This window comes from Lithobates pipiens, unplaced genomic scaffold (assembly GCF_037356315.1).
Source record: "Lithobates pipiens isolate NorthernLeopardFrog02 unplaced genomic scaffold, aLitPip1_a1.2 Scaffold_23, whole genome shotgun sequence".
In the NCBI taxonomy this organism is placed as follows: domain Eukaryota; kingdom Metazoa; phylum Chordata; class Amphibia; order Anura; family Ranidae; genus Lithobates; species Lithobates pipiens.
In genome coordinates this window covers 110,847,951-110,872,821 of record NW_027507785.1, presented here as the reverse complement: position 1 = coordinate 110,872,821, position 24,871 = coordinate 110,847,951, and the positions used below count along the sequence as shown (strand labels likewise).

At 43.0% G+C, this 24,871-nt stretch overlaps 1 protein-coding gene across 1 annotated transcript in view; it reads left to right on the top strand.

Annotated features, from left to right (window-relative positions):
• Positions 1–24,871, top strand: part of NUP210 (nucleoporin 210) — a 353,934-nt gene that overhangs the window by 47,125 nt on the left and 281,938 nt on the right. Inside the window, exons 2-4 of the mRNA XM_077452181.1 lie at positions 7,409–7,545; positions 20,511–20,642; positions 20,729–20,825. Coding sequence (XP_077308307.1) covers positions 7,409–7,545; positions 20,511–20,642; positions 20,729–20,825 — 366 coding nt within the window. The remainder of the gene's footprint in view (positions 1–7,408; positions 7,546–20,510; positions 20,643–20,728; positions 20,826–24,871) is intronic.

The following is a 24,871-nucleotide window of genomic DNA, read 5'->3' as shown; positions in this document are numbered from 1 at the left end:
ACTCATTGAGAAATGTGGACTTTAAAGGGTTAAAGACCAGTTTGCAGAGATACCTGAAATTCTGCCTGATCAGCAGGCCTGGCAATGGGCTGGTGTATCTGACACACACTTACAGTAGATGCTATCATTTAAGCCTTATGGCTTATGCTTGGACTAGTGCATTCTCGCAGAGTTCTGTAGCTGAAATATTGATCAACCGAAGCACTGTGTAAAGCTCTTTAGCAGTAAAAAGGGGTTCAAACATTTTTTATTGTGCTGCCTCTCCTATGCCAGGGGCATCTGCCTCTAGGCAGTCTCGACAGCCTCAACCGTCAGGTTCAAGGGAAAGTCCCCAAGGGCAGCACCAGGGTTTTGGGGCAGAAAGCCCACAAAGAAGAATGCTAAAGCCTTCTCATGAAGGGGCACCCCCACTCGTTCAGGTGAGGGGGAAAGGTCCTGCGATTCTCAAGATCTGGCAGGAACAATGTCAAGACAGATGGATTTCTGCAATTTTTTTCTCTAGGTTACGGCTAGTGTTCTGAGAGTTTGTCTCCTCTGAGAATGTTCCCAAGGATCCAGAGAAAAAAGAAGTCTCTCTGGCCTCTGGATCAGCGGTTCCTTTTAGTGGAACAGGTTTTTTTTTTTTTTTTTTGGCTCAAACCTTTTTCAGAACCAGACAGAGGGGTAAGACCCATTCTAGATCTCGAAGATCTGAATTGGCACTTAAACATCTGATCCTTTCATAATTCGGTTGTGTCCATTCTGCAAGGAGGCGAGTTTTTTGTCTTTAATCAATATCAAAGATGCATATCTCCATGTGCCAAATTTTCCTGCTCACCAGAAATTTCTGCATTTTGAAACATAAAATTATCTTTTCAGTTGTAGCCCTGCCATTCGACTTATCCACAGCACCACGAGTGTTCTGAAAGATTCTGGTACCTCCTTTTAGCCAGATTAAGGGCTCAAGGCATAACGGTCTTAGCCTATTTAAATCTACTTTTAATAGATCATTCAGTCTCAGGTCTAAAACCAGAGTCTGGTCACAGCCGTAACTATTTGAAATCTCTAGGATGGATACTCAACCTAGGAAGATTCTCCTTAAAACCATTAAGGAGATTACAGTATTTGGGGGCTGGTTATAGATGCCATACAGAAGAAGGTCTTCTTACTCCAGACAAGAATCAGTGCCATTGTAGGACTAATTAAACTTATCAAAACAAAGGAAAATTCCTTCCATTCGGCTGTACAGGGGATTTTTAGGGGAAATGGTGGCCTCCTTCAAGGCCGGCCCGTATGCACAGTTTTACTGCTGCTTCAAAACGCTACCCTGTCGGTCTGGAATAAAAAAATTCAGGCCTTGTTTGTATACAATACGCTTGCCTCCCGACGTAAGTCAGAGCCTAAATTGGTGATAGTTATACAGCAAAAGGGGAAAAATCTTTATGCTGCAAGGTGTTAACAGCAGATGCCAGCCTTCTAGGCTGGGGAGCAGCCCTGGAAGAAGATTCTGTCCAGGGGAGATGGTCCAGGTTAGAAGATCTTGCCTATCAACTTTTTTGGAAGATTGGGGTAGTATGTATGGCCCTAGAATCTGGGACGGTCTGACTAAGGGACTGTCCTGTCAGGATTCAGTCTGACAAGGCCACGGCGGTGGCTTACATCAATCACCAGGGGGGCCGAGAGGTCGTGCATCCTAAAAAGAGGTGAATAATGTTCTAGCTTGGGCAGAACACAACATTCCTTGCCTATCGGCAATTTTAATCTGGGGGATAGAGAATTGGCAGGCGTACTACTTGAGACGCCAACAATTATTTCCGGGAGAATGCTCTTGTCACCCCATTTTCCTAGTGATATGTCAGAGATGCGATATTCTGAACATGGACCTATTCGCGTCCAGATTCATCAACAAAGTCGACAAATTTGTGTTGAGAAAAAGGGATTCGCTAGTAGGCGGAGCAGATGCATTCATTTTCCCATGGGATCAGTTTTCACTGATCTATTCATTTCCTTCAGTTCTGCTACTTCCGCGCCTTCTCTGCAGGATTAAGCAGGAACAAAAGGAGGTGATTCTGGCAGCCCCAGTGGGTCCCAAAAGATCTTGATTTACTGAAATCATAAAGATGGCAGTAGGAGTCCTTCAGACTCTGCCATTAGAGCCAGACCTTCTTGAACAAGGTCTAGTATGTCATCCTACCTTACGGATGAAAAAATTTAACAGGTTTGACTGTTGAATCCCACTTTTATAAAAGATCGTGGGCAATCTCCTTTGGTTGTGTCTACTTTGATTAATGCCAGGAAGCTGGCTTCCAGAATCGCTTACTATAGAGTGTGAAAGGCATATGTTTCTTGGTGTGGATACAGGGGTTGGCATCCCAGGAAGTATGTTATAGGCAGGATCCCTGATTTCCTGCATATGGGATCTGAAATAAAGCTGGCCTTGACTTCTATCAAAAGCCAGATCCCGGCCTTGTCAGTGGTGTTTTTTATTTATTTATTTATTTTTTTCAATGGCCTCTTGCTTCCCAATCTTGGTGCATAGCTTATTCAGGGGGCAACATGGATTAATCCCCTTTATCAAGGCACGTCTAAATCCTTGAGATTTAAACTTGGTCTTACTGGCTTTGCTGAATAAACGACTAGAACCTTTTAGGAGAAATTTCCTTGGTTCTTTTGACAAGAAAGATAATCTTTCTGGTTGCCATTTCTTCTGCTAGAAGAGTATCGGAACTAGCAGCTCTGTCTTGTAAAGAGCCATATTCTATCATGCATAAGGGTGAGGTGTGTGTGTGTTGTGTGTTGTGTGTTTTTTTTTTTTTTTTTTTTTTTTGTCCTCATCCTGAATTCCTACCGAAAATGGTTAATGGTTTTTTTTTTTTTCATTTTAAACCAATATAATATTCTTGCTTCTTTTTCCCCAGAGCCCCAAACTAGGGAAGAGAAAGCACTACATTTCCTTGATGTAGTAAGAGTGATCAGAGTCTATAACCACTTGACACTTAAACACCCTTAATAAACAGACCAATTTTCAGCTTTTGGTGCTCTCACATTTTGAATGACAATTACTCAGTCATGCAACACTGTACCCATATGAAATTTTTGTCCTTTTTTTTTTCACACAAATAGAGCTTTTTTTGGGTGGTATTTAATCACCTCTCGGTTTTTTATTTTTTGTGCTATAAAAGAAAAAAGACAGAAAATTCTGTAAAAAAAAAAATAAAAATGAATTTTTCTTCGTTTCTGTTATAAAATTTAGCAGATTAGTAATTTTTCTTCATAAATTTTGGCCAAAATTTATACCACTACATATCTTTGGCAAAAATAAGTACAAATTGGTGGGTATTATTTGGTCTTTGTGAAAGTTATAGAGTCCACAAGCTATGGTGCCAATATCTGAAAATTGATCACACCTGAAGTACTAACGGCCTATTTCAATTCTTGAGACCCTAACATGCCATAAAATTACAAATACCCCCCAAATGACCCCTTTTTGGAAAGAAGACATTCCAAGGTATTTAGTAAGAGGCATGATGAGTTTTTTGAAGTTGTCTTTTTTTTCCCACAATTCTTTGCAAAATCAAGATTTTTTTTTTTTTCCTTTTTCTTTTTTCCACAAAATTGTCATTATCAGTTTATTTCTCACACACAGCATATGCATACCACAAATTACACCCCAAAACACATTCTGCTATTACTCCTGAGTACGGCGATACCACATGTGAGATTTTTACACAGTGTGGCCACATACAGAGGCCCAAAACGCAGAGAGCCCCATCAGGCGTTCTGGAGCACCCAGGACAATTCTGACATTTCTCTCCTACATGTAAAAATCATAATTTATTTGCTAGAAAATTAACCCCAAAACATATATATTTTTTTTTTAGCAAAGACCCTAAAGAATACAATGGTGGTTTTTATCTCACACGGTATTTGCGCAGCAATTTTTCTAACGTGTTTTTTTGGGGGAAAAAAAAAGTTAAGTTAGCCCAATTTTTGCATAAAGTGAAAGATGAAGTTATGCTGAGTAAATAGATATCGAACATGTCACTCTTCAAAATTGCACATGCCCGTGGAATGGCGCCAAACGTCGCTACTTAAAAATCCCCATAGGCAACGCTTGAAATTTTTTTTTACTGGTTACATGTTTTGAGTTACAGAGGAGGTCTAGGGCTAGAATTCTTGCTCTCGCTCTAACGTTCACGGTGATACCTCACGTGTGGTTTGAACACTGTTGTCATATGTGGGCGGGGCTTACGTATGTGCTCGCTTCTGCATGCGAGCACATGGGGACAGGGGCGCTTAAATTTTTTTTTATTTATTTTTTAATTAATTTTTCTTTATTTTAGTTTGACATTTTTTTTTCCCCCAAAAATAAATTTTTGATCACTTTTATTCCTATTACAAGGAATGTAAACATCCCTTGTAATAGGAATATGGGATGACAGGTCCTCTTTACAGTGAGATCTGGGGGTCAATAAGACCCCACATCTCACCTCTAGGCTGGGAAGCCTGAAATAAAAATTAAAAAAATAAATAAAGATTCTGGCTTTGATCGTATTGGCGAGTTGGTAGAAGCACCGGAGGGCGTGGGGGGGCGCGCATCTATGGCTGGGTATTGCAGGGTATCACCGAGAATGGCTGGGTATGGCAATTTATGGCAGGGTATTGGGGGGGGGGGGGTATTGCAGAGTATTGCCAGGGTATGGAGGGGTTAAATTCGGTGAACAGTGATGTGGGCACTGCAGATGCAGCCCACAGCACTGCTGACACCGATCTTTCCCCTCCGCTGTACCGATCGGTACAGAGAGGGGGAGGGAGGAACCGGCGTCATAACATGACGCCAGTTTGTTTACAAGTGATCGCTCCGTCATTTGACGGAGCGATCACGTGGTAAACTGCCGCGATCCGTGGTCACGGATGCTCTTGTGTGCGCGCCCCAGGGGGCACGCAGGAGCAGAATTCTGGGAGGCCGTTAATCAACGGCCTCTCAGAGTTAAACAACCGCCCTGAAGCTGTTAATTGGCTATGGGCGGTTGTTAAGTGGTTAAAGGCGACAGCTCAGGTTCGCAAAACACATGCTTTGTTCTGCCAGAAGGTCCAAAATGTGGAAAGGCAGTGTCTAAATCTACTATTTTCCAAATGGATTTGTGTAATGATTGTTCAAGCTTCGATTTTAAGAAAATTCTTCCTTATGCTAGAGCACACTCCTCCAGGGCGCTTGGTGCTTATTGGGTGGTGCATCATTGGCTCAGATCTGTAAGGCCGCGACTTAGTCTTCGATTCATACATTTATCAGATTTTAACAAATAGATATTAAAGGTCATGAGATATTGCCTTTGGGCTCAGTATACTGCAGGCTGCAGTATGAGTCCTCCGGTCTCATGTTTTTTTTTGTCTCCCTGCCTTATGTTGCCATTGCTATGGGACATCCCACATGGTAACTACTATGGCTCTGTGTCCCCTGATGTAAGAAAACAGGATTTTTTTTAAAACTGCTTACCTGTAAAATACTTTTCTTTGATGTACATCAGGGGACACACTCCCTCCCTTCTTGGTATACACTTGTATTGGTTGGCTACAAAACGGAGGCCTCCCAGTTGTGGGAGGGGTTATGTAGGGAGTACATGCCTTGCCTTAGGTGCGTGCCAGTGACCATCACCTGTCGGTCTGATATATAACCCACATAGTAACTACTAATGGCTTTGCGTCCCCTGATGTAGATCAAAGAAAAGGATTTTACAGGTAATATTTTCTTTATCTTTTCACAAAGTTGTCACTTTAATGAGATTTCTCACACATGCCATGGGTACATGTGAAATTATACCCCTAAACACATTCTACTACTACCCCCGAGTATGGGGATATCACGTGTGAGAGACTTCTTTTTTATTTTTTTTATTTTTTTGTGGAGTCAAGCCGCTTATGGGGCCAAAAATAGTACAAACACCTCCACAAATGACCCCTTTTTGGAAAGTAGGCACTGCAAAGTATTTGATAAGAAACATGGTGCGTATTTTGCAGATCTCTTTTTTTGTCGCAAGGTTTTGTCTAGGTTCTGTGCTAGAAATGTATTGTATGTAAATTACACGGCCTCACAATTTAAAGCCCTAGTTTTTTTATATATAGCTAGGCCCTCAAACTAGAAAGTAATTGTCCAGAGATTGTGCAAGCAGAAACCTTAAGCCTGGTACACACTACAGTTTTTTCTTTTTAACTGAAAAATATTAGATTAATAATAGATTATAAACCCACGCTGTGGAAACTATGAACAAAATTTTGTCTTTTTTTTTTTTTTTTGTCTACTGCTGTAGTGAAAGGTAAGTACCCCAAAAATTTAAAGGATTTTAAACTCAGCGCTGCACCTATAACCTACTATTGTACTGATATTCATACATAAACCTATGCAATATAATGCCTTACACAAAAAAAGTGTAACCAATTAAAGTGATAAGTGCCAATCTAATAAAAATAAAGTACATTCAATAAAGTTCATCAAATATATGTGAAAAAGTGTATAACAACACATAAACATGCGTTGTTGGTGATTTCATGTGCCGAGATTGTGCAGAAAAAAATTTGGGTGTGATTCAAGTGACTTCCTGTGCTCCCCTCCTGGGTCCCCACTCACCAAACGTAGTAGGTATAAAAAGCCTGTATGCAGAGATGGCTTCCGGCCACCGGGTAGGTTGCTGTGTCCTGCTTTTAGGAGAACGGTTTCTCCAATCCTCCTCCACTGAGTTTAAGGTCCTACACACTTCACGGTTAGCGACCATTACAGCAAAGTTTGGACCAGATGGGGGGAAAAAGGACATAGTGTAATACTGTGATTTTATTATAAGTTTTAAAATCATTACACTTACATCAAAAAATCTTAGTGTGCAGAAAGTGCCACCTTGGCATCCAAACAGTCTTCACAGCTTCTGATGACGCCCAGTTGGAGGGGCGAAACATGTCAAGCTAGAGCGAATCTGGTGAGTGGGGACCTAGGAGGTGAGCACAGGAAGTCACTCGAATCACACCCAATGTGTTGTCTACTATGTATTCTACACTTGATGAATTTTATTTGACCACTATTTTTTCTGCACAATGTCGGCACATGAAATCACCATTTTAACTGACTGCTTCGGTCAGGAGCTGCTGCAGTACTAACCATCCGAGGTTAGTCCAGCGATGTCCCCCATTGAGCCAGTGTGTTCTGATAGCAGGACACCCCTCCCCCGAGAACACTCTCTGCTATTGGCTGAAAGCGCTTATCGGGAATCTGTTTTCCAGCATAGACGTCCAACAGAAGCCAGCTTCTGTCTGACAGACCGACATACACATGTTCAGAATGTCGGCCTGTATTTTCAAAATACAACTTTTCTTAGTTTGAATATTCGTTTGAACAGATAATGTTAGCAATTTCATAAATCTTTTCTTTTTTCTTTTATAGGTCATCAACTAGACCTGAAGTTGCCAGCATAGTTCCGTTAAGCACTCGTGACCAGCAGTGCTCACAACGTGCTGTGGTACAAGCCAGAGCAAATCATCCTACGAGGCTAACGAGTATCATTTTTGCTGAAGATATACGTAAGTTATGTTTCTTTCCAATGTTAGGTAATTTTTTTTTAAAGGATTTATCAATGTACTACACAATTTCTTAACGCTATAAATCAAATTTTTGGGAAATGAAAAGCATTAGGTACAGTACATCTAAACTACAATTTGCATTGTAAGGCAAATAAAATTTGTGAAATTTCTATGATTTGCACAGGTGTTGCTAGTTTTGTAATAGAGCAAAAAATGGACTTGCTGGCCACCAGAGAGGCAAGTAGTCATCTTCTGTTTCAGGGTGCAGCTGTTAAATGCTTGAGTGACTGAGTTTGAACACTGAGCCAAAACCATGCTTTTCTGGGAAAGAGCTAGACACACAGGATGCTGGTTTAGTTGTCTTCTACTATAGAAAAGAAGGCTATATTCTCATCCTAAATGAGTATTCCTGCAAATGAAAATTTTTCCCGTAGAAGGGTTATTATTTTTATCTACCCTTAGAGCAACAACCTCTTTACTCATTATTAGAGCTGCGTGATTTTGGCTAAAATGAGAATTGCATATTTATTTATTTTCCTTAGAATAAAGATAACCATACTCAAGCGGCATAACATCATCTTTCACATTATACAAGTAATTTTCTAGCAATAAATATTGATTTAACTTGTAAGTAGCAAGTGTCAGAAAAAGGTTTAGTCTTTAGGTGGTTAAACTTCCTTCATCTACAGACAGAAGTTCATCCCTTTTGATCTAAGAAAAAAATATTACTTTATAGTTATCCCTGATGATGTGAAATCTTGGCCCGGCTGCCTGGATATATTTTTCGTCTCTGAGAACTCTCTGCACTTGCTAGATGGAATCGGGTAATGCTGTTTTAAGAAGTTGAAGGGAAAAGAATAGCAATTTTGATTCTGAATGTTTAATCGTGCAGCTTTACTCCAATATAATGTTTGAGAACTTGTCACAAACCTACGCTATTCATATTGACCATATGGTGAAAATATACATAAGTAAAACATTCTGTGAAAGCTACCTGCTAAACCGATCCGTGGATTAAGAGATATAGGCAATTAGTACTGTATGTAATCAACTCTTTATGTATTGGTCCAGTTCGGGCACTGATGCAGCCCATCATGTTAAAGACAAATAGGGTGACTCGCTTAGCTGCATTACTGTGCCATGTACTTAAAATGGTGCCCTTTGACTTGGTGTTTTCTACCACCATTTCTTCCCGGCACACATCATAGCTTTTACCTGCCTACAGAAGCACTGTTCAGACCTTCACATGGTAGCTGGTGCTGCTAAATCTGTGACTTCAGACATCGGCGTTGTATTGGAACACTTGTGCATCACAGGTTTCTTCCCTTGTGTTGGCTTCCAACCAAGCATAGGCTTCCTGATTCTTGCTCCATGGATGGTGTTGCTTTGGTGGACTGTGGGGTTCAGGAGCATCCCTAGACTAGGGATAGACAGAATTGCTCTTCAGCAAAGTTCCCCTCTGGGTTTGCTTCAGAAATGTAGTCCCTGCATTCTCTTGCAGGCTGTTGTGATCTAACTGATTAGTTGCCTGATCAGACACTCTGGTAGGCAGAGTTTTTAATGCTTGATCCTAGGGGATCAAGATGTTAAGTCCCAGGGTCTTCTACTGACTGGTCTCTTATTGTCAGGATCTGTTTTAGTTCAGATTCCTTTTGGGTACCTGTTGCCTGTTCTCCACATAAGGGTGGGAGTCCTTCTATTTAGGTGAATTTTGTTGTTCTTCTTGTTTTGATGGGTTCTGGTTCATAAGCTGTTCCTCAATTTAAGTTGCTGCATTCCCCCTATGTATTTATCCCCACCAGGTGGGAATTCTTCTATTCCTGACTTTGAGGGCCAGTTTGATTCTCTGGATTGATCATTTGGTTGTTGTCTGCTTTGTCTTCAGGTCAGGTACTTGGCCATATCGGGTCTCAGATTCAGGCATTGGTCCTTTAGGTGGCTCTTGGGCTGCTGGCAGTCTCGTTTGGTTTTATTGGGCCTGTGGGAGATTGCAACTCTTTTTTGCTCACCCGTCAGTTGAAATGCTTTTGGATAGCCCAATAGTATCTGAATTCCTTTGCCTCCCTATAGACGGCAGAAACTTTTTTTATTTTTTTTTTATTTATTTTTTTAGCTACTTTTCTTCAAAACGCATTTGCATTCTTCATTCGTAATAGTGTATGAACATGGCCTAACACTTAGGCACATTTAGGAATGATGCCAAGCATGGCATATTACCTTAATCCTTTCAGATTTTTAAAATGAGCTTTCAGGTTTGGTGAACATACTGCTTATCTGCATAGCTGTTTTTTTTTTTACTGGTAAAGTTTTTATCAACCCCTTGTACACGCCTAACTTGTGGTTGCAAAAGGGTGGGCTTTATCGCCCATGCACTGTTGATATGTGCTGCTGGACGGCCGATGTCACTGTGCTGAAAGCGCACTCAATGTGCACTCCTAGCAGAGAGACTGAGCTGTGACAAACCAGCTTCCGATCATGTGACCACTGTGACAGTCACAGTGGTCGCGTGATCTGCCGATCTCTTTCCTGTCCCATCAGTTAGATATTTTTAAAGGGATGGCTTAGTGGACGCAAAGGGGTGAAAGTTTAATGTACCAACCATAAGTTTAGCACTTACGTTAGACAGGAAAAGCATATTCCATCTTTGCAGTGTACCCATGTAGTATATCAAGGACAAGGGATAGAGAAGTAGCAATATGCGGTCGTGCAACATTTTACTAAAACAAAATTTGTGTCGTCCCCCCCCCCCCCACAAATAGAGCTTTCTTTCGGTGATATTTGATCATCTCTGAGGTTTTTATTTTTTTTGCTATAAACAAAAATAAATCGTCAATTTTGAGAAGCTCTATTTTGTACTTTTTTGCTATAATAAATATCCCCCTTTTTGCTTTTAAAAATAAATATTTTTTTCCTCCATTTAGGCCGATATGTATTCTACATATTTTGGTAATAAAAATTGCCAAAAGCATATATTGATTGGTTTGTGCAAGTTATAGCGTCTACAAAATAGGGGGAAAATTTGTTGCGGTTCTAGTATACAAATTTTTTTTTCTTTTTTTTTTTATCGGGACTGCAACATTATGGCGGAAATCAGACACTTATGACACTTTTTGGGACCATTGGCAATTATACAGTGATCAGTGCTATGAAAATGCACAGATTACTATATATATGTCACTGGTGGGGAAGGGGTTAACATTAGGGGGCAATCAAGGGTTTAACTGTGTTCCCTAGGGTGTGTTCTAACTGTGGGGGGATGGGAGTGACTGGAGGAAATGAGTGGTGTTCCTAGCTAGTAGGAACTCACGATCTGTCTCCTCTCAGAACAGGGATTTGTGTGTTTATACACACACACACACACACAGTGTCCCTGTTCTGGCTCTTGTGCCTGTGATCGTGTATGGCTGGCGGTCATCGACAACCCCGCAGTGCAGCAGGCATGCACATCCTGCTTAAAGGGACCGACTTACAGCTACAACTGTTTTCTGGATCGTGCCGACCTGCCACTGTATGATGGCTGCTGGTCGGCAAGCAGTTAATGCCGGCATATAAGAACATACAATTCAGCTATATATTCTGTTTGACTATGTATTGGAGCTGCACAATTAATTGTTAAAAAAAATCTTGATCTCGATTCAACCCCCCTCAGGATCTTAATCCAGCATTTTCACAATTCTAGGCAACACATGCAGAGCCATTCTCTGCTCAAAGCTGTAAAAGCCTGCAAATGTTTATCAACATTCCTCAGCGCTGGGAGATAAAGAGAAACAACATTTCATTCTTTTTGATTAAAGGGATGAAATTCTGTCTGCAAATTATGTCAATTTAACCACTTAAAAACTAAGCCTTTTTCTGACACTTGTTGCTTACAATTTTAAATCAGTATTTTCTGCTAGAAAATTACTTTCCCCCAAACATTGTATACATTTCTTTTTCGTTCATTGGCAGACACAGCAATCCATTATTCAGAACCATACGGTTATAGTTACATAGTTAGTCAGGTTGAAAAAAGACACAAGTCCATCCAGTTCAACCTTAAAAACAAATAAATAAAAAATAATCGTACAATCCAAATACCCAATTTTATGCCCACAATTGATCCAGAGGAAGGCGAAAAAACCCCCCAGCAGAGCATGCTCCAATTTGCTACAGCAGGGGAAAAACATTCCTTCCTGATCCCCCAAGAGGCGATCGGATTTTCCCTGGATCAACTTTACCTATGTTAGTACCCAGTTATATTATATACATTCAGGAAAGTATCCAGGCCTTTCTTAAAGCAATCTACTGAGCTGGCCAGAACCACCTCTGGCGTGAGTCTATTCCACATTTTCACAGCTCTAACTGTGAAGAAACCTTTCCGTACTTGAAGATGAAATCTCTTTTCCTCTAGACGTAAAGAGTGCCCCCTTGTCCTCTGGGTTGACCATACAGAGAACAACTCAACACCAAGTTCACTATATGGACCCCTAATATATTTGAACATGTTGATCATATCCCCCCTTATTCTCCTCTTCTCAAGAGTGAATAAATTCAGTTCCTCTAATCTTTCCTCATAGCTGACTTCCTTCATGCCTCTTATCAGTTTGGTTGCCCTTCTCTGCACTTTCTCCAGTTCCCCGATATCCTTTTTGAGAACTGGTGCCCAAAACTCAACTGCATATTCCAGGTGAGGTCTTATATACCACCCTGTACAGGAGTAGGACACTAGGCAGAAAAAGACTTGGTCCTAGGTCTTTAGTCCTAGGTGGTATACATTCCCTTCTCTGCTATAAGCCTTCAGGTTTTTTTCTGCCTAGTCAGGTTTTAAGGACCTAGGTCTCTGCTGGGATCTCTAATCCTGGGAATTTTTTGTTTAGTTTATTTTTTATAGATTTCACCGGAGAAAAATCTAGGAATCGACTGCGGGGCTGGGCAATGAGCTAGACCCTAAAATCCATTGGTCACCCCAGTCTGGCCATCGAGCGCATGCCGATGGCAGCTATGCGTGAGGTTGGCAGAGACATAGCCCAACTGGAAAGGGGCTGGCCCTGCGAGTTAGTCTCATGACTCAGGCCGAGACTGGGTCTCGGCCTGAGTCGCAGGGTTCCTCATGGCGGAAAGCCCCCCCCCCCCCCACACTTCGATGGTGAGGGGATTTGTCTGGGAGCGATACCCACACACTTCGCTGGAGTGTACGGGGGGCCCCCCTCCTTCCCTGGATGTGGGGTGCGGGTACTCCCTGTGGTGCTTCCGGGGTTCTCCACTCCACTCCCCTCCCTTCCTTCCCTGGGTGAGGCCTAGGCTTCTGGCCTAGGTGCTTTTGGACACGCTGTACCCCCCCTCCACCCTCGGTTGCTACGGAGGGTATCCCTTGGGCCCACCTGCTGCAGTGGTTGGGCCTAGGAGTCAGGTGACTGGATATCTGTGATCGGGGCCTGCCTGCGGTGGCCCCTTCCGTAATTTAGGGCGCGGTTTTGTGGCCTACTGATTGGGCACTGGGTGTGCGGTGGAGGCTGTCTGTATCTGTTTTTTGGGTGTCTACCCTCCGTTCAGTGGCTGAGATCTGTCCGGTCCCCCCCCCCGGGGGCCGTGGCTTTTCATGGCTGCCTTCCACTCTGAGGACTATCTCCTTTTCAGGGCCCTTTAGGTGGGTGCTCCTGGTGCTCCCTGTGAGGGGTATCGGTGATGCCTCGTGGGGGCAGCATCTGTCGGCACCCCCCTGTGCGGGTCCTCGGTCAGCATCCCCTATGTGGGGCCCTGGTCTGTGCCCCCTGTGAGGGGTGTGCGAGGCCTCGGTCGGCAGGGATCTCAGTTGGTGGCCCCCTCCTGAGTTTTTTGTGGGGGTGCTTAGGCATATAGCCTAGTCAATGGCACCTCCGCCTTCGCCTACCTCCTCTGTCTTGAACGATCCTATATCTGGCTCTGCCGCCAGGGATGTGGCTGACTTTTGCAGTTGGTGGCCACGCTCTGTCTTGTCAGGGAGTGAGGATGATTTTTCCACAACCGCAGTGGTACACGAAAAGGCACTGGTTGTCGCACTCATTACATCTATGTGGGAACCTTTCAATATATGGGATGCAGCAGTGTCTGCGGTGGAGGGCCGATTCCCCTTTGCCACCCATAAGCTGTCTTGCGCGGCAACAGCGTTCCTTTCTCCCTCTTATTTTGCCAAAGACTGGGAGTGTCCGAAGTGCCCTTTGTGCTTCCGAAAACACTTGCTGTGAGGTACCCCTTTGAGAAATCCCTCCTTCAGAAGTGGACTGTTCCACCAGTAGTGGACCCCCCTGTCTCTAGGCAACCATGATTCCAATAGAAGAAGCTGGATCTTTAGAAGCCAAAGATATATGACATACCTGGAGGGGGAGCAGAATCCCCCTGCCTTTGCTGCATTGGCAGACTTGTTGGTCCAGGCGCTGCAGTTTGTCTGCTATGCCTCTTGGCCGCAGTTACCCTGGTTGCTGAGTCTGTTTCCGCAGTGGTGCTTGGACAACAAGACCTGTTGCTTCAGAGTGTGATTGTCCCGGTTCCCGTGTCAGGGACAGTTCCAGGGTTTTTATTCAAACCTGTTCACAGTCCAAAAGGTGGCGGGCATGGTACGTCCAATTCTGAACCTCAATGCCCTGACCTGCCTTGTGTGGGTACAGACATTCAGGATGGGGTCTGTTCACCCGGCAGTGGCACCCCTTCATCATCGGGGATCTCTGGCTTCTATCAATATTACGAATGCTTACTTACGCATTCCAGGCAGCACAGTGGTGTAGTGGTTAGCACTTTCACCTAGCAGCAATGGTGTCGCTGATTCAAATCCCGACCACAACACCCTCTACCTGGAGTTTACATGTTCTCCCTGTGCCTGCGTGGATTTCCTCCGGGTACTCCGGTTTCCTCCCACACCCCAAAGACATGCTGGTAGGTTAATTAGACCTTGACTAAACAAAATTGGCCTTAATATGTGTGTGTCTGTATAGAGGCACGAAACAGGGGTGCCCTTTGTCGCCCCTGCTCTTTGCCATGGCGCTCGAACCACTGGCAGCAAGAATGAGGTCGGCTCCGGACATTGTTGGATTTTGCAGGCCCACTGGGACGGATGTGGTATCACTATACGCGGATGACACACTTATTTACTTGGGGGACACACAGGGTTCCCTAACAGCAACTATGCACTTGATTAACCTATTTTGGTACATTATCCGGTTTCACGATAAACTGGGACAAGTCTGTATTAATGCCCTTATCCCCTTTAACGGCACCTCTACCCCCATGCGCAAACATGATACAGACGGTTGCGTCCTTTAAATACCTGGGGGTACAGGTATCCCCTGAGGTGACGAACTACGCCAATCTGAATCTTCTACCGCTATTACTTAAGTTCAGGGAGAAATGTAAAACTTGGTGCAAACTACCGTTATCGGTAGTGGGAAGGGTGAATCTCATCAAAATGGTATGGGCTCCACAATTGCTCTACGTTTGTCATAACTCGCCGACCTGGATTCTGAAACGTTGGTTCGATAAAATTGACTCTCAGTTTAGGGAATTAATATGGTGTAGGAAGACGGCCAGGCTTAGTTTACTTACCCTGCAATATAAAAAGGATGAGGGGGGATTGGCACTACCACATGCTAGATTGTATTTCTTGGCTTCGCAGCTCCAACACTTGGGTGGTTGGGGGTCTGATGATCCCCTGGACCCGATACGTAGGATACTTGATGACATTGTCGCCCCGGACACAGCATTGTCCAGGTTGGAAGCAGGCTTCCCTCATATGGACAGGAGTTCCCCAACTATTATATTACTGAATACTCTATGGTCCCATGTTAAACGACTGCTACAAATACGTGGTTTTCTTGGTCTCACCCCTATTTGGCGGAATGCTAACTATGGCGAGCTTTTTAAGCTCAAGGGATTTGGTAATTGGAGAAGGAGCGGCCTCCGGTACCTCTCACAGCTGTATAGTGGCCGGGTGCTGAAGTCCTTCATGGAAATACAGGCTGAGTTTGGCATACCGCGTAGGGACTTTCTTAAATACTTACAGTTACGACATGCGCTACAGGCGCAAGCCCGCAGTATGCAGCTTTGCCTGACGGACCATGCTGTAGTACATGGGATATTCATGCAAACTGAACGAAAGGGTATATCTAGGGGGTATGACATGCTTCTTGATGCAATGCAAGACCCGGCACATCTCCCATGTCGGCAGAAGTGGGAGGCAGACCTGGGGTCTATGGACGCGGAGACCTGGAACCTTTGCTTGTCCTCCGCTCCGTTGGTGTCGGTCTCGGCCTCCCATAAACTCTCCCATCTATATCTACTGCATAGGGTTTATAGAACGCCAGTTAAACTGCACAGCTGGGGTGTTAGGGAATCACCCCTTTGCCCAAAATGTATGCGGGACCATGAGGATCTCCTGCATATGTTCTGGAGGTGCCCAAAACTAAAAAGATATTGGGATGAGATCCTCGACACTATCTCTTCTGTATTCTCTGTTCGTATTCTGCGGTGTCCCTTGGTCTGCCTGTTGGGGGCCCTAGATGAAGAATCGTTAACGCCTTCGGCTCATACTGCCATTATTCGGTTATTATATGTAGCCAGAAAATAGCACGATTGTGGATAACACACAGGGTTCCCACCAGGCAGCAATGGACGGACCAAGTGAACCAGATGCTGATCAGGGAAAAAATAACATACCAACACAGAAACGCACCGCACAAATTTAAATGCTATTTGGCAGGGATGGCTCAAGGTTCCGGGGCTAGCCCCCCACCAACTTATACAGGACAGACTTTTACAGGGCTGAATGTGGGTCCAGGGGCATGTGCATGGAGGCACATAGACAATCTTAAACTCTTCATGGGGCTAATCCTATGTCTCTCCCTTTCCCGGCATTTATGAGGGGTAAGAGGAGGGACCAGCAGGACTAGGTAAAGGGATGCTGGACGTTGTGCATAACACTGTACTTGTATAGCTGTTCCAAAATGCAATATGGTCTCAGAGAGAATGCCACTTTTTGTTTATGTTCTTGGTTTATTTTTCTTATTTTTAAGTTTTAATGGCACTTCCTATGCCTCAGCTGTCTACAAACCGGGTCAATTTGTACTTTGTATTTCCAGTATTCCTTTAGCCGTAAAAACCAATACTGCTGTACGACTGTATTTCCTGTCTATGTTTGGTTTGTACCATATATGTTTTGCAATAAAAACTTATTTGATTTAAAAAAAATGTGTGTGTCAATGTTGTATGTGTTTATAAGCGTGTCAGGACCTTATGGGGTAAAGGACCACGCAAAGCCACAGATGGACTCTGGTGGCAAAAAAGCGCCCTGAAGCGATTCAGTTCGCATAGGTAGCGCTATACAAGTCACTCACTCACTATGTGCCCGACTCCAGCACTTCCTCTGTTTTTGATGTGGGTGCTGAGCATTGTCTGTGTGGTGTTGCCGCCACTCCTCGGGTGCTCACAAGGTGTTTGCTCTGGATCTGGCGTAGTTACGTCAGTGGGGGTTTGCGGTCCTGGGCTGCCTGGACTATCTTCTGCGAGTCATCAACTACCCCGAGGGGCAACGTAGCTCCTATACTGACCTTGACAGATTTCAGTTGGCTTTTATACTATCTGAAGTCTTTGGCCCTTTCCAGAACATTGGATTATCTGAGCCTGATTCGGGCTTCAGCTCTGACCAGAGTGTTTCTTCCTCTGGACAAACTCTAGAAGTTGTATGCTGCGTTTTTTCATTTACTGTTGTCCGGCAGGTGGGCCTCCCTGCGGACCTGCATGTGGGTGTTTGAGTATGATGGTATCTATCTTTTTTGAGGCAATTCCATTTGCACAGTTCCATACAAGCTCCCTTCAGGGAGATCCTGGCATAATGGAACAAGTGCCTGAGGTCTCTGGACAATCTGATTCGGCTGAGCCAGGAAACCGGAGGTTCCCTGGTCTGGTGGCTTTGCTCTCCAGTTCTTAGGTGGGGTGAATCCTTTCTTTCCCCTTGCTTTGCGAACAGGGTGGCCACCAATGCCAGTCTGTCTGGGTGGGGAGATGTCCTGTGTCATGGGGCGGAGCTCTGCTCAAGGTGGTTGGACGCTGGTGGAATCTGGACTACCGAGCAATAGCCTGGAACTTCGAGTGATCAGACCATATCTCTATCATGGATGGATCGACTTCGGGGGCTTCCGGTATGGTTCCAGTCAGACAATGCAGTGGTTTATATCATGTTGACAACCCTGGCAGTTGTCTGTATCCTCCGGTGGGCAGAACTTCTCGTTCCGGCCCCCTTCGATGTACACATTCCAGGAGTGGAATACTGACAGTCGGATGTCTCAGTCATTAGGGTTGGGCCAAGGGGTGGGCCCTTCACTGGGCCGTGTTTCATTGGATGTGTCTCTGATGGGCATTCCTGAGAGGTAGACCTGTTTTGCGTCCTCGTTAATCAGGACCGTACCAAGGTTTCTGGCAAGATCACAGGATCCTCTGGTGGGCTCCTCAATCGCTCTGGAGGCCCATGGGGCTGGGGATGTTTGCGCTATGCCTTTTCCTCCTCTCCAGCTTCTGCTGTGGCTACTGTCCTAAGGGCCGTTCTTCACTCTGCTTTAGAGTTGCTGGTTTTAATGGCCTGGCTGTGATGGGCCAGGTACTGCAGTTCCGACGCTGCTGATGGCTGTGGAGTCTACCTCTAGGAGGTTCTACCTCCGGATGTGGAAAGCGCATATATCCTGGTGTGAGTCACCAGGCATTATTATCATTCTTTCTCGGTGGCTCCAAGTCCGACCTCCCTTAACGGGGATGCTCCTCAGGTGCCATCAAGGGCCAGGTGTTAGCCTAGGGTGGTCTTCAGCATCCCCTGGTCTCGCACTCCCTAGTGCGTACTTTATTTATTTATTTATTTATTTATTTATTATTCAAGGGGTTTATCTATTTCCTCCGTTTGTGGTCTCTTCTACTGCCATGGGATCTGAATTTGGTGATTCCGGTTCTCCAGAAGTCTCTCACAATATTACAGATTACACTGCTTACTCTCTCGGAAGGTGGCCTCTTGGTGGCCATCACCTCTGCTTGCAGGGTGTCGGAAATGGTAGAGTTATCACGTCGTACACCGTACCCAGGGTTATACAAGGTTATGGTAGTTCTTCGTCCTTTTCCATCGTTCTTGCCTCGTTTTTCCATTTGAATAAAGACAGTGCGTTGCCTGCCTTGTGTCCCTGGTCAACACATCCTAGGGAATTTTCCTCATCTGACCTGGATGTGGTTTGGGGGATCCGGATGTATTTGGCAGCCACTGCCACTGAATCTTTTTGGAGGTTAGCCTTGCTGTGATCATGGACAGGCCAAGAAAGAGGCTGTCTGCTTCTTCTGCGACTATTTCTGGATGCATTGAACAGGTGATGACTCTGGCCTATTCTGTCGGGGATTGATTTCCTCCTTTCCCTGTTATGGCACATTCTTCTTGGGCGCTTAGTGCTTCTTGGGCCTTCTGTCATCAACCGTCCGTTGCGCAAGTTTCCATGGTGGCCAATTGGTCGTCGGTGTACACTTTCACAACGTTCTATGAAGTGGATCTGTTACCATCTGCTGATGCCTCGTTTTGCAGGCTGCTGTTTAGAGGGTCTATTCCCTCCTTGAAGGGATATTGTTAAGGTTGGGCTCCAGATTGTTCTGATGTTTAGCTCCTGTTACCTGGTTGGCTGTTGTGTTAGTCTTAGGATTTTTCGTTGTCCCACCCCCTCATGTTTGGCACTGCTTGGAACATCCTTATGGTGCTGAATAATGGAGCCCTGTGTCTGTCAACGAACGAAAGAGAAAATTGAATTTTTGGCTTGAAGTAAAATTAATTTCTCTGAGTTCATTGACGGACAATGCACCCACCCCCTCTAAGGAGTTTTAATACTTCTGACACTGCTTGTTACTAAACTGAAGGCCTATAGCAGAGAGGAGGGTGTATACCACCGCCCATAGGCGTAGCCAAGTCCTCTTCTTTTTTTATTTTCTTCTGTATAGTGTCCTATTCCTCTAGGGGGTGGAATAACCCTATGTTTCTGAATAATGGAGCGCTTTGTCTGTCAATGAACTCAGAGAAATGGATTTTATGGTAAATCAAAAATTCTTTTTTTACGTTTTTTTAGCAGTGACCCTAGAGAATAAAATGGCAGTTGTTGCAATATTTTGTCACACTGTATTTGAGCAGCAGTCTTTCAAACGCAATTTTTTTGGGGAAAAAATACACTTCAATTAATAAAAAATAAAAAAATCTGTTAAGTTGGCCCAATCTTTTTGTATACTGTGAAAGGTGATGTTGCGCTGTGAGAATCGTGATCTTTATTCTAAGCAAAAAAAATTGTGATTCTCATTTTAGCCAGAATCATGCAGCTTTCCCATGTACTGTATATAGTAGTAACAGGCATACTTTGCAGAATATACAGTCTACAGTTTGTATAATCCATTTTTTAAAAGCATGGGGTAAAAAAAAAAACTCCCCTTGGTAAATCCAGCAACGATCTGATACTGCATCTGTTCCCTGCTGCCTCTGCACTGAGAACAGAGCGATCAAAGAGCACTGATTGCTCAGTCCCCCCGCTCTGAGCAGAGTGTCATTCATCAGCTCTCTGCTCTACCCCTCCAGCGCTCACTGGAGCACTGAGTGGTGAAGGGAGCAGCAGCGGCTGGCTCAGTCTCCCAGCAGCTCACTGAGAGGCTAGGTCAGCTACTTGTCCAGGCATCTGATGGATCATAACTGTAAATTTGGGATCGATCCAGCATCGGTACCGGCTGAGTGACAGCAGACAGCGAAATTTGCCCGCTCTCGGCTGAAAATAGGTCACAGGAGTGCAGAACAAGCTGCACTCTTGTGATCCATAGGACAAATAGGGCCAAAATGTTTTAGCCATACTTTTCCCTTAAGTAGATGTAAGGAAGGTGAGCCGTTAGAGGTTTTTTTTTTTTTTTTTTTTTTTTTTTGTATATTCAGATTTGTATATTTATCTGAATGTTGTGTTTCCTAGACACGGGGCAGGTTTTACGGTGTGATGCGATTGTGGACATAATTAATGAGATTCAAATTGTATCGACTACAAGAGAACTTTTTCTGGAGGACTCTCCCCTGGAGCTAAAAATACAAGCTTTAGACTCTGAAGGTAAGAGAGCCTACTTCAGTTTAGATCTGCATTGTAAGGCGCCTTGTAATGTACACTAAAATGTTCCGTGTTTTCTTTACAACCAGGTAACACATTCAGCACGTTAGCTGGGATGGCCTTTGACTGGGCAGTAATGAAGGATACAGAAATGGATGGTTACGCTGATTCACATAATACCTTGAGGTAAAGGGGCAAATTTTAAAAAGCTTTACCACTTTAAAGGTACTGTGATGGGGCAACACATATAGGCAAAATTACGTACATGTGATTTTGCCTGCTCTGGTTTAGGTGTGCTTCGCGCCCCACCTGACACAATATCAACAAAGCTGTTATGAATTCATAACAGCTATGTTTCATATGCTGTGAGTGGTCCACAGCTCATGGTACCTGGGCCAATCACCGCACCCTGTACCATGTGAATAGCTGTAGCCAATCACACATAAATGTAACCTATTCATGATAGTTGAAAACTTTGCTGTTACAATGGAGATCATTCTAATAGAAAGTGTAAAAAAAAAAATTAAATAATCCCTGATCACCCTCCCTTAACACTATTACAGTGTTACTATGGTGACACTGAACTACTCTGATGAAAGTATGTTTAAAAAAAAAAAAAAAAAGTTCAATATAATAACTAACATAATGCATTTGAGGGCCTTAACAAATGAGATGGGCCATCAGTACATCAGAATTGATCTTTTTTCAAATATACTGTATATACCATAGTTTGTAGGCGCTATTCCTTTCACGTAAACCAATTTATACTTATTGGTTTTTTTTTGTTTGGTTTTTTTTTTTTTTTAAACCAGAGTCAGTTTTGGTCTAAATTTTATGACAAAATTGGATTTTGTTGGATATGTTTTATAACAGTAGAAATCCCCCCCCCCCCCCAAATATTTTCAGTTTTTTATTCCTGTTGCAAAAAATAACCCAGTGGTGATCAAATGCCCCCAAAACAAAGCTGTATTAGTGTGAAAGAGTGGTAAGAAAATGTAATTTGAATAAACAGAAAAAAGTAATTATTTTACTGTGCTCTAAGTAAAGTTCATGTGTATCCATAAACATCAATTCAATGACAAGTGAATAAAGTGCTATAAAGTTCCAAAGAATTCAATGTAAATAAAATAAAGTCCCATGAACACTCTGTGGTATCCAAAACGCTTCTGTGATCAAAGCTATGATTAAGCACTGTTAGTGTGAAACGTGTCAGCTCTTCTGTCCGTTCTGCTATGATATGGTTTTGTGATAATATCCTTCATGAATAAAGGTCAATTTTTGGAATGCGGCTGTCCAGAATCTTTTTCTCATTCTCATCGCTATATGCATTGCCAGCACCTGTGGCTTTGAATCTAGAGGAAAGGTTCTTTCCTGTCTGACCTAACTGGAGCGGTGATATCTCTCTGTGATGAAAGTACTCGTGACTTTGAGGCCTCATAAACACTATCAGATTTACTGCTGATTCTTTTTCCTTCAGATTTACCAAAACCATATAATATGAGGTCAAACTTTAGGAGTTTCAATTTGTATGCAATCAGGCAGGCCCTTGCACTACATGATTTTGGTAAATCTGAAGATAAAAATCAGCAGAAAATCTGATGACGTGTATGGGGCTTAAGTGTCTTCTCTTCACCAACATTCATATGTGCATCCAATGCACCAGAGCATGTTTACCTCCCCCCCCCCCCATTACAGGTTGTCAAAGACAGCAAGATTAAATATATCTTATATATCTTATATATATATATATATATATATATATATATATATATATATATATATATATATAATTAAATGTATAGCTTGTCCAAGCTTCCCTCTCCAGACATCAATGCTGAATGACCTCAGACAAGATAACCTGATTGAGTCGACTGGGCTCCCGCTGACTCCTTTTATATAGTAGCCTTGCTGGAGATACCCCCCTATTGACTTAATATCCAAGTATATTAATATTTAGATACATTTACAATCCCCTGTCTCTAGATCAGTGATTCTCAACCAGGTTTCCATGGAACCCTAGGGTTCCTCCAAAGTTTGCTAGGGGTTCCTTCAGCAATGGGCAATTTCTGCTTCTCAGATAAGTTCCCACCGACTCCATTGATCTTTTTAGCTATCTGTAAGGAGGTAATTCTTCCCAATGACCACAAGTGTAAGGACCATTCTTCCCACTGACCATCACACTATATTGTATGATGAGTTGAAGATTTCTAATTTTTAGCAGGGGTTCCCTGAGACCGGAGAACTATTTCAAGGGTTCTTCTGTGTTGAAAGGGTTGAGAAAGGCTGCTCTAGATACATTTACAATCCCCTGTCTCTCTGGACATATCTGGTTAATTCTGTCACCATAGCGTTCAGCGTTTATAACTGCCTACGAATCCAGGAGCAGCATCAGTGATATTCGCCCTGGGCTGTCTTCCTCTCCAAGAGTATATACTGTATTCAATCTTGTTGTCTTTGACTACCTGTAATGGGGGGTCAACATGCAGTGGTGAGTAGGATGCACATATGAATGTTGGTGAAGAGAAGACACTTAGTCACAGGTGCTTTGATCACAGTACCACAGAGTGTTCATGGGACTTTATTTTATTTACGTTGAATTCCTTGGAAGGTCGTAGCACTTTATTCACTTGTCACTAAATTGATGTTTATGGATGCATATGCACTTTACTTAGAGCGCAGTTAAATAATGACTTTTTTCAGTTAATTCAAATTAAATTTTTTTTACCACTCTTTCACACTTAATACAGCATTCTTTTGAGGGTATTTGATCACCACTGGGTTATTTTTTGCAATGGGAACAAAAAAGACTGAAAACATTTGGGGGGGGAGGCAATTTCTACTGTTATAAAATGTATCCAATAAAATCTAATTTTGTCATAAAATTTAGACCAAAATTTACTCTGCTACATGTTTTTGGTAAAAAAAAAAAAAAATACCTGTGTGTGTGTGTGTGTGTGTGTATGTATGTATGTATGTATGTATGTATGTATGTGTGTGTGTGTGTGTGTGTGTGTGTGTGTGTATATATATATATATATATATATATATATATATATATATATATATATATATATATATATATATATATATAGTTTAAAAAAAAAAAATAGGTTTAAACTTAATTTAATCATTTTAATTTAAATGTTAAAAAAAAAAAATATATATATATATATATCATTTTGATATTTGGGGGTTATTTAGCCTCTGTGTAGAGCACTCCAGTGAGCAGAGTCCACGCCAATTATGCCATTTAAGGGCTTGTTGGCCCACTTTTACTAAAAGTAAAAGAAACAAGTCCCATAACAGGAGGGTTCAGTCTCACACCAGTAACAAACAAATAAACAGAAGAATACCAAGCCACCTGGCTCTCCTCAGCAATACCGCCATTCAGGCTTACACTTCAGCCCTCTTATCCCTATAACAGAGATGTCGTACAACTACTGTACCTCTTTTTATCTTCTTTGCTGCTCAGCCCACAGCTTTGGGCCCTCTGGCTATACCATGCAGACATGCATGCTTCTCCCTTGCTTGCCTGGACTCCTCGGGAGGGTTGAGCCCAGAACCATGGTCTTGGCTCTGTTATAAGCCCAGGACCCACCTGTGCAATCAACCAGCCAGACTTCTGGCTGTTCCCAAAACCCGGTCCCAGGATTGGAGATTGTCCCACCCATAACACTATGGAATCTCCAGGCTCCAGACCCCAAACTGGATTTTTGAAAACAATGAGGAAACTGAAAAGCCAGTTTCCTCTCAAACAAACAACTCCCCTGGAGCCCCTCAACCTGCCTGGTTGAGAACCCTGCATCCTTCCTCTGGTGGGGTACCATACTACACATATATATATATATATATATATATATATATATATATATATATATATATATATATATATATATTAGTGGTGTGAAAAAGTGTTTGCCCCCTTCCTCATTTCCTGTTCCTTTGCATGTTTGTCACACTTAAGTGTTTCGGAACAGCAAACCAATTTAAACAATAGTCAAGGACAACACAAGTAAACACAAAATGCAATTTGTAAATGAAGGTGTTTATTATTAAAGGTGAAAAAAATCCAAACCACCATGGCCCTGTGTGAAAAAGTGATTGCCCCCTAAACCTAATAACTGGTTGGGCCACCCTTAGCAGCAACAACTGCAACCAAGCATTTGCGATAACGTGCAATGAGGCTTTTACAGCGTCCTGGAGGAATTTTGGCCCACTCATCTTTGCAGAAT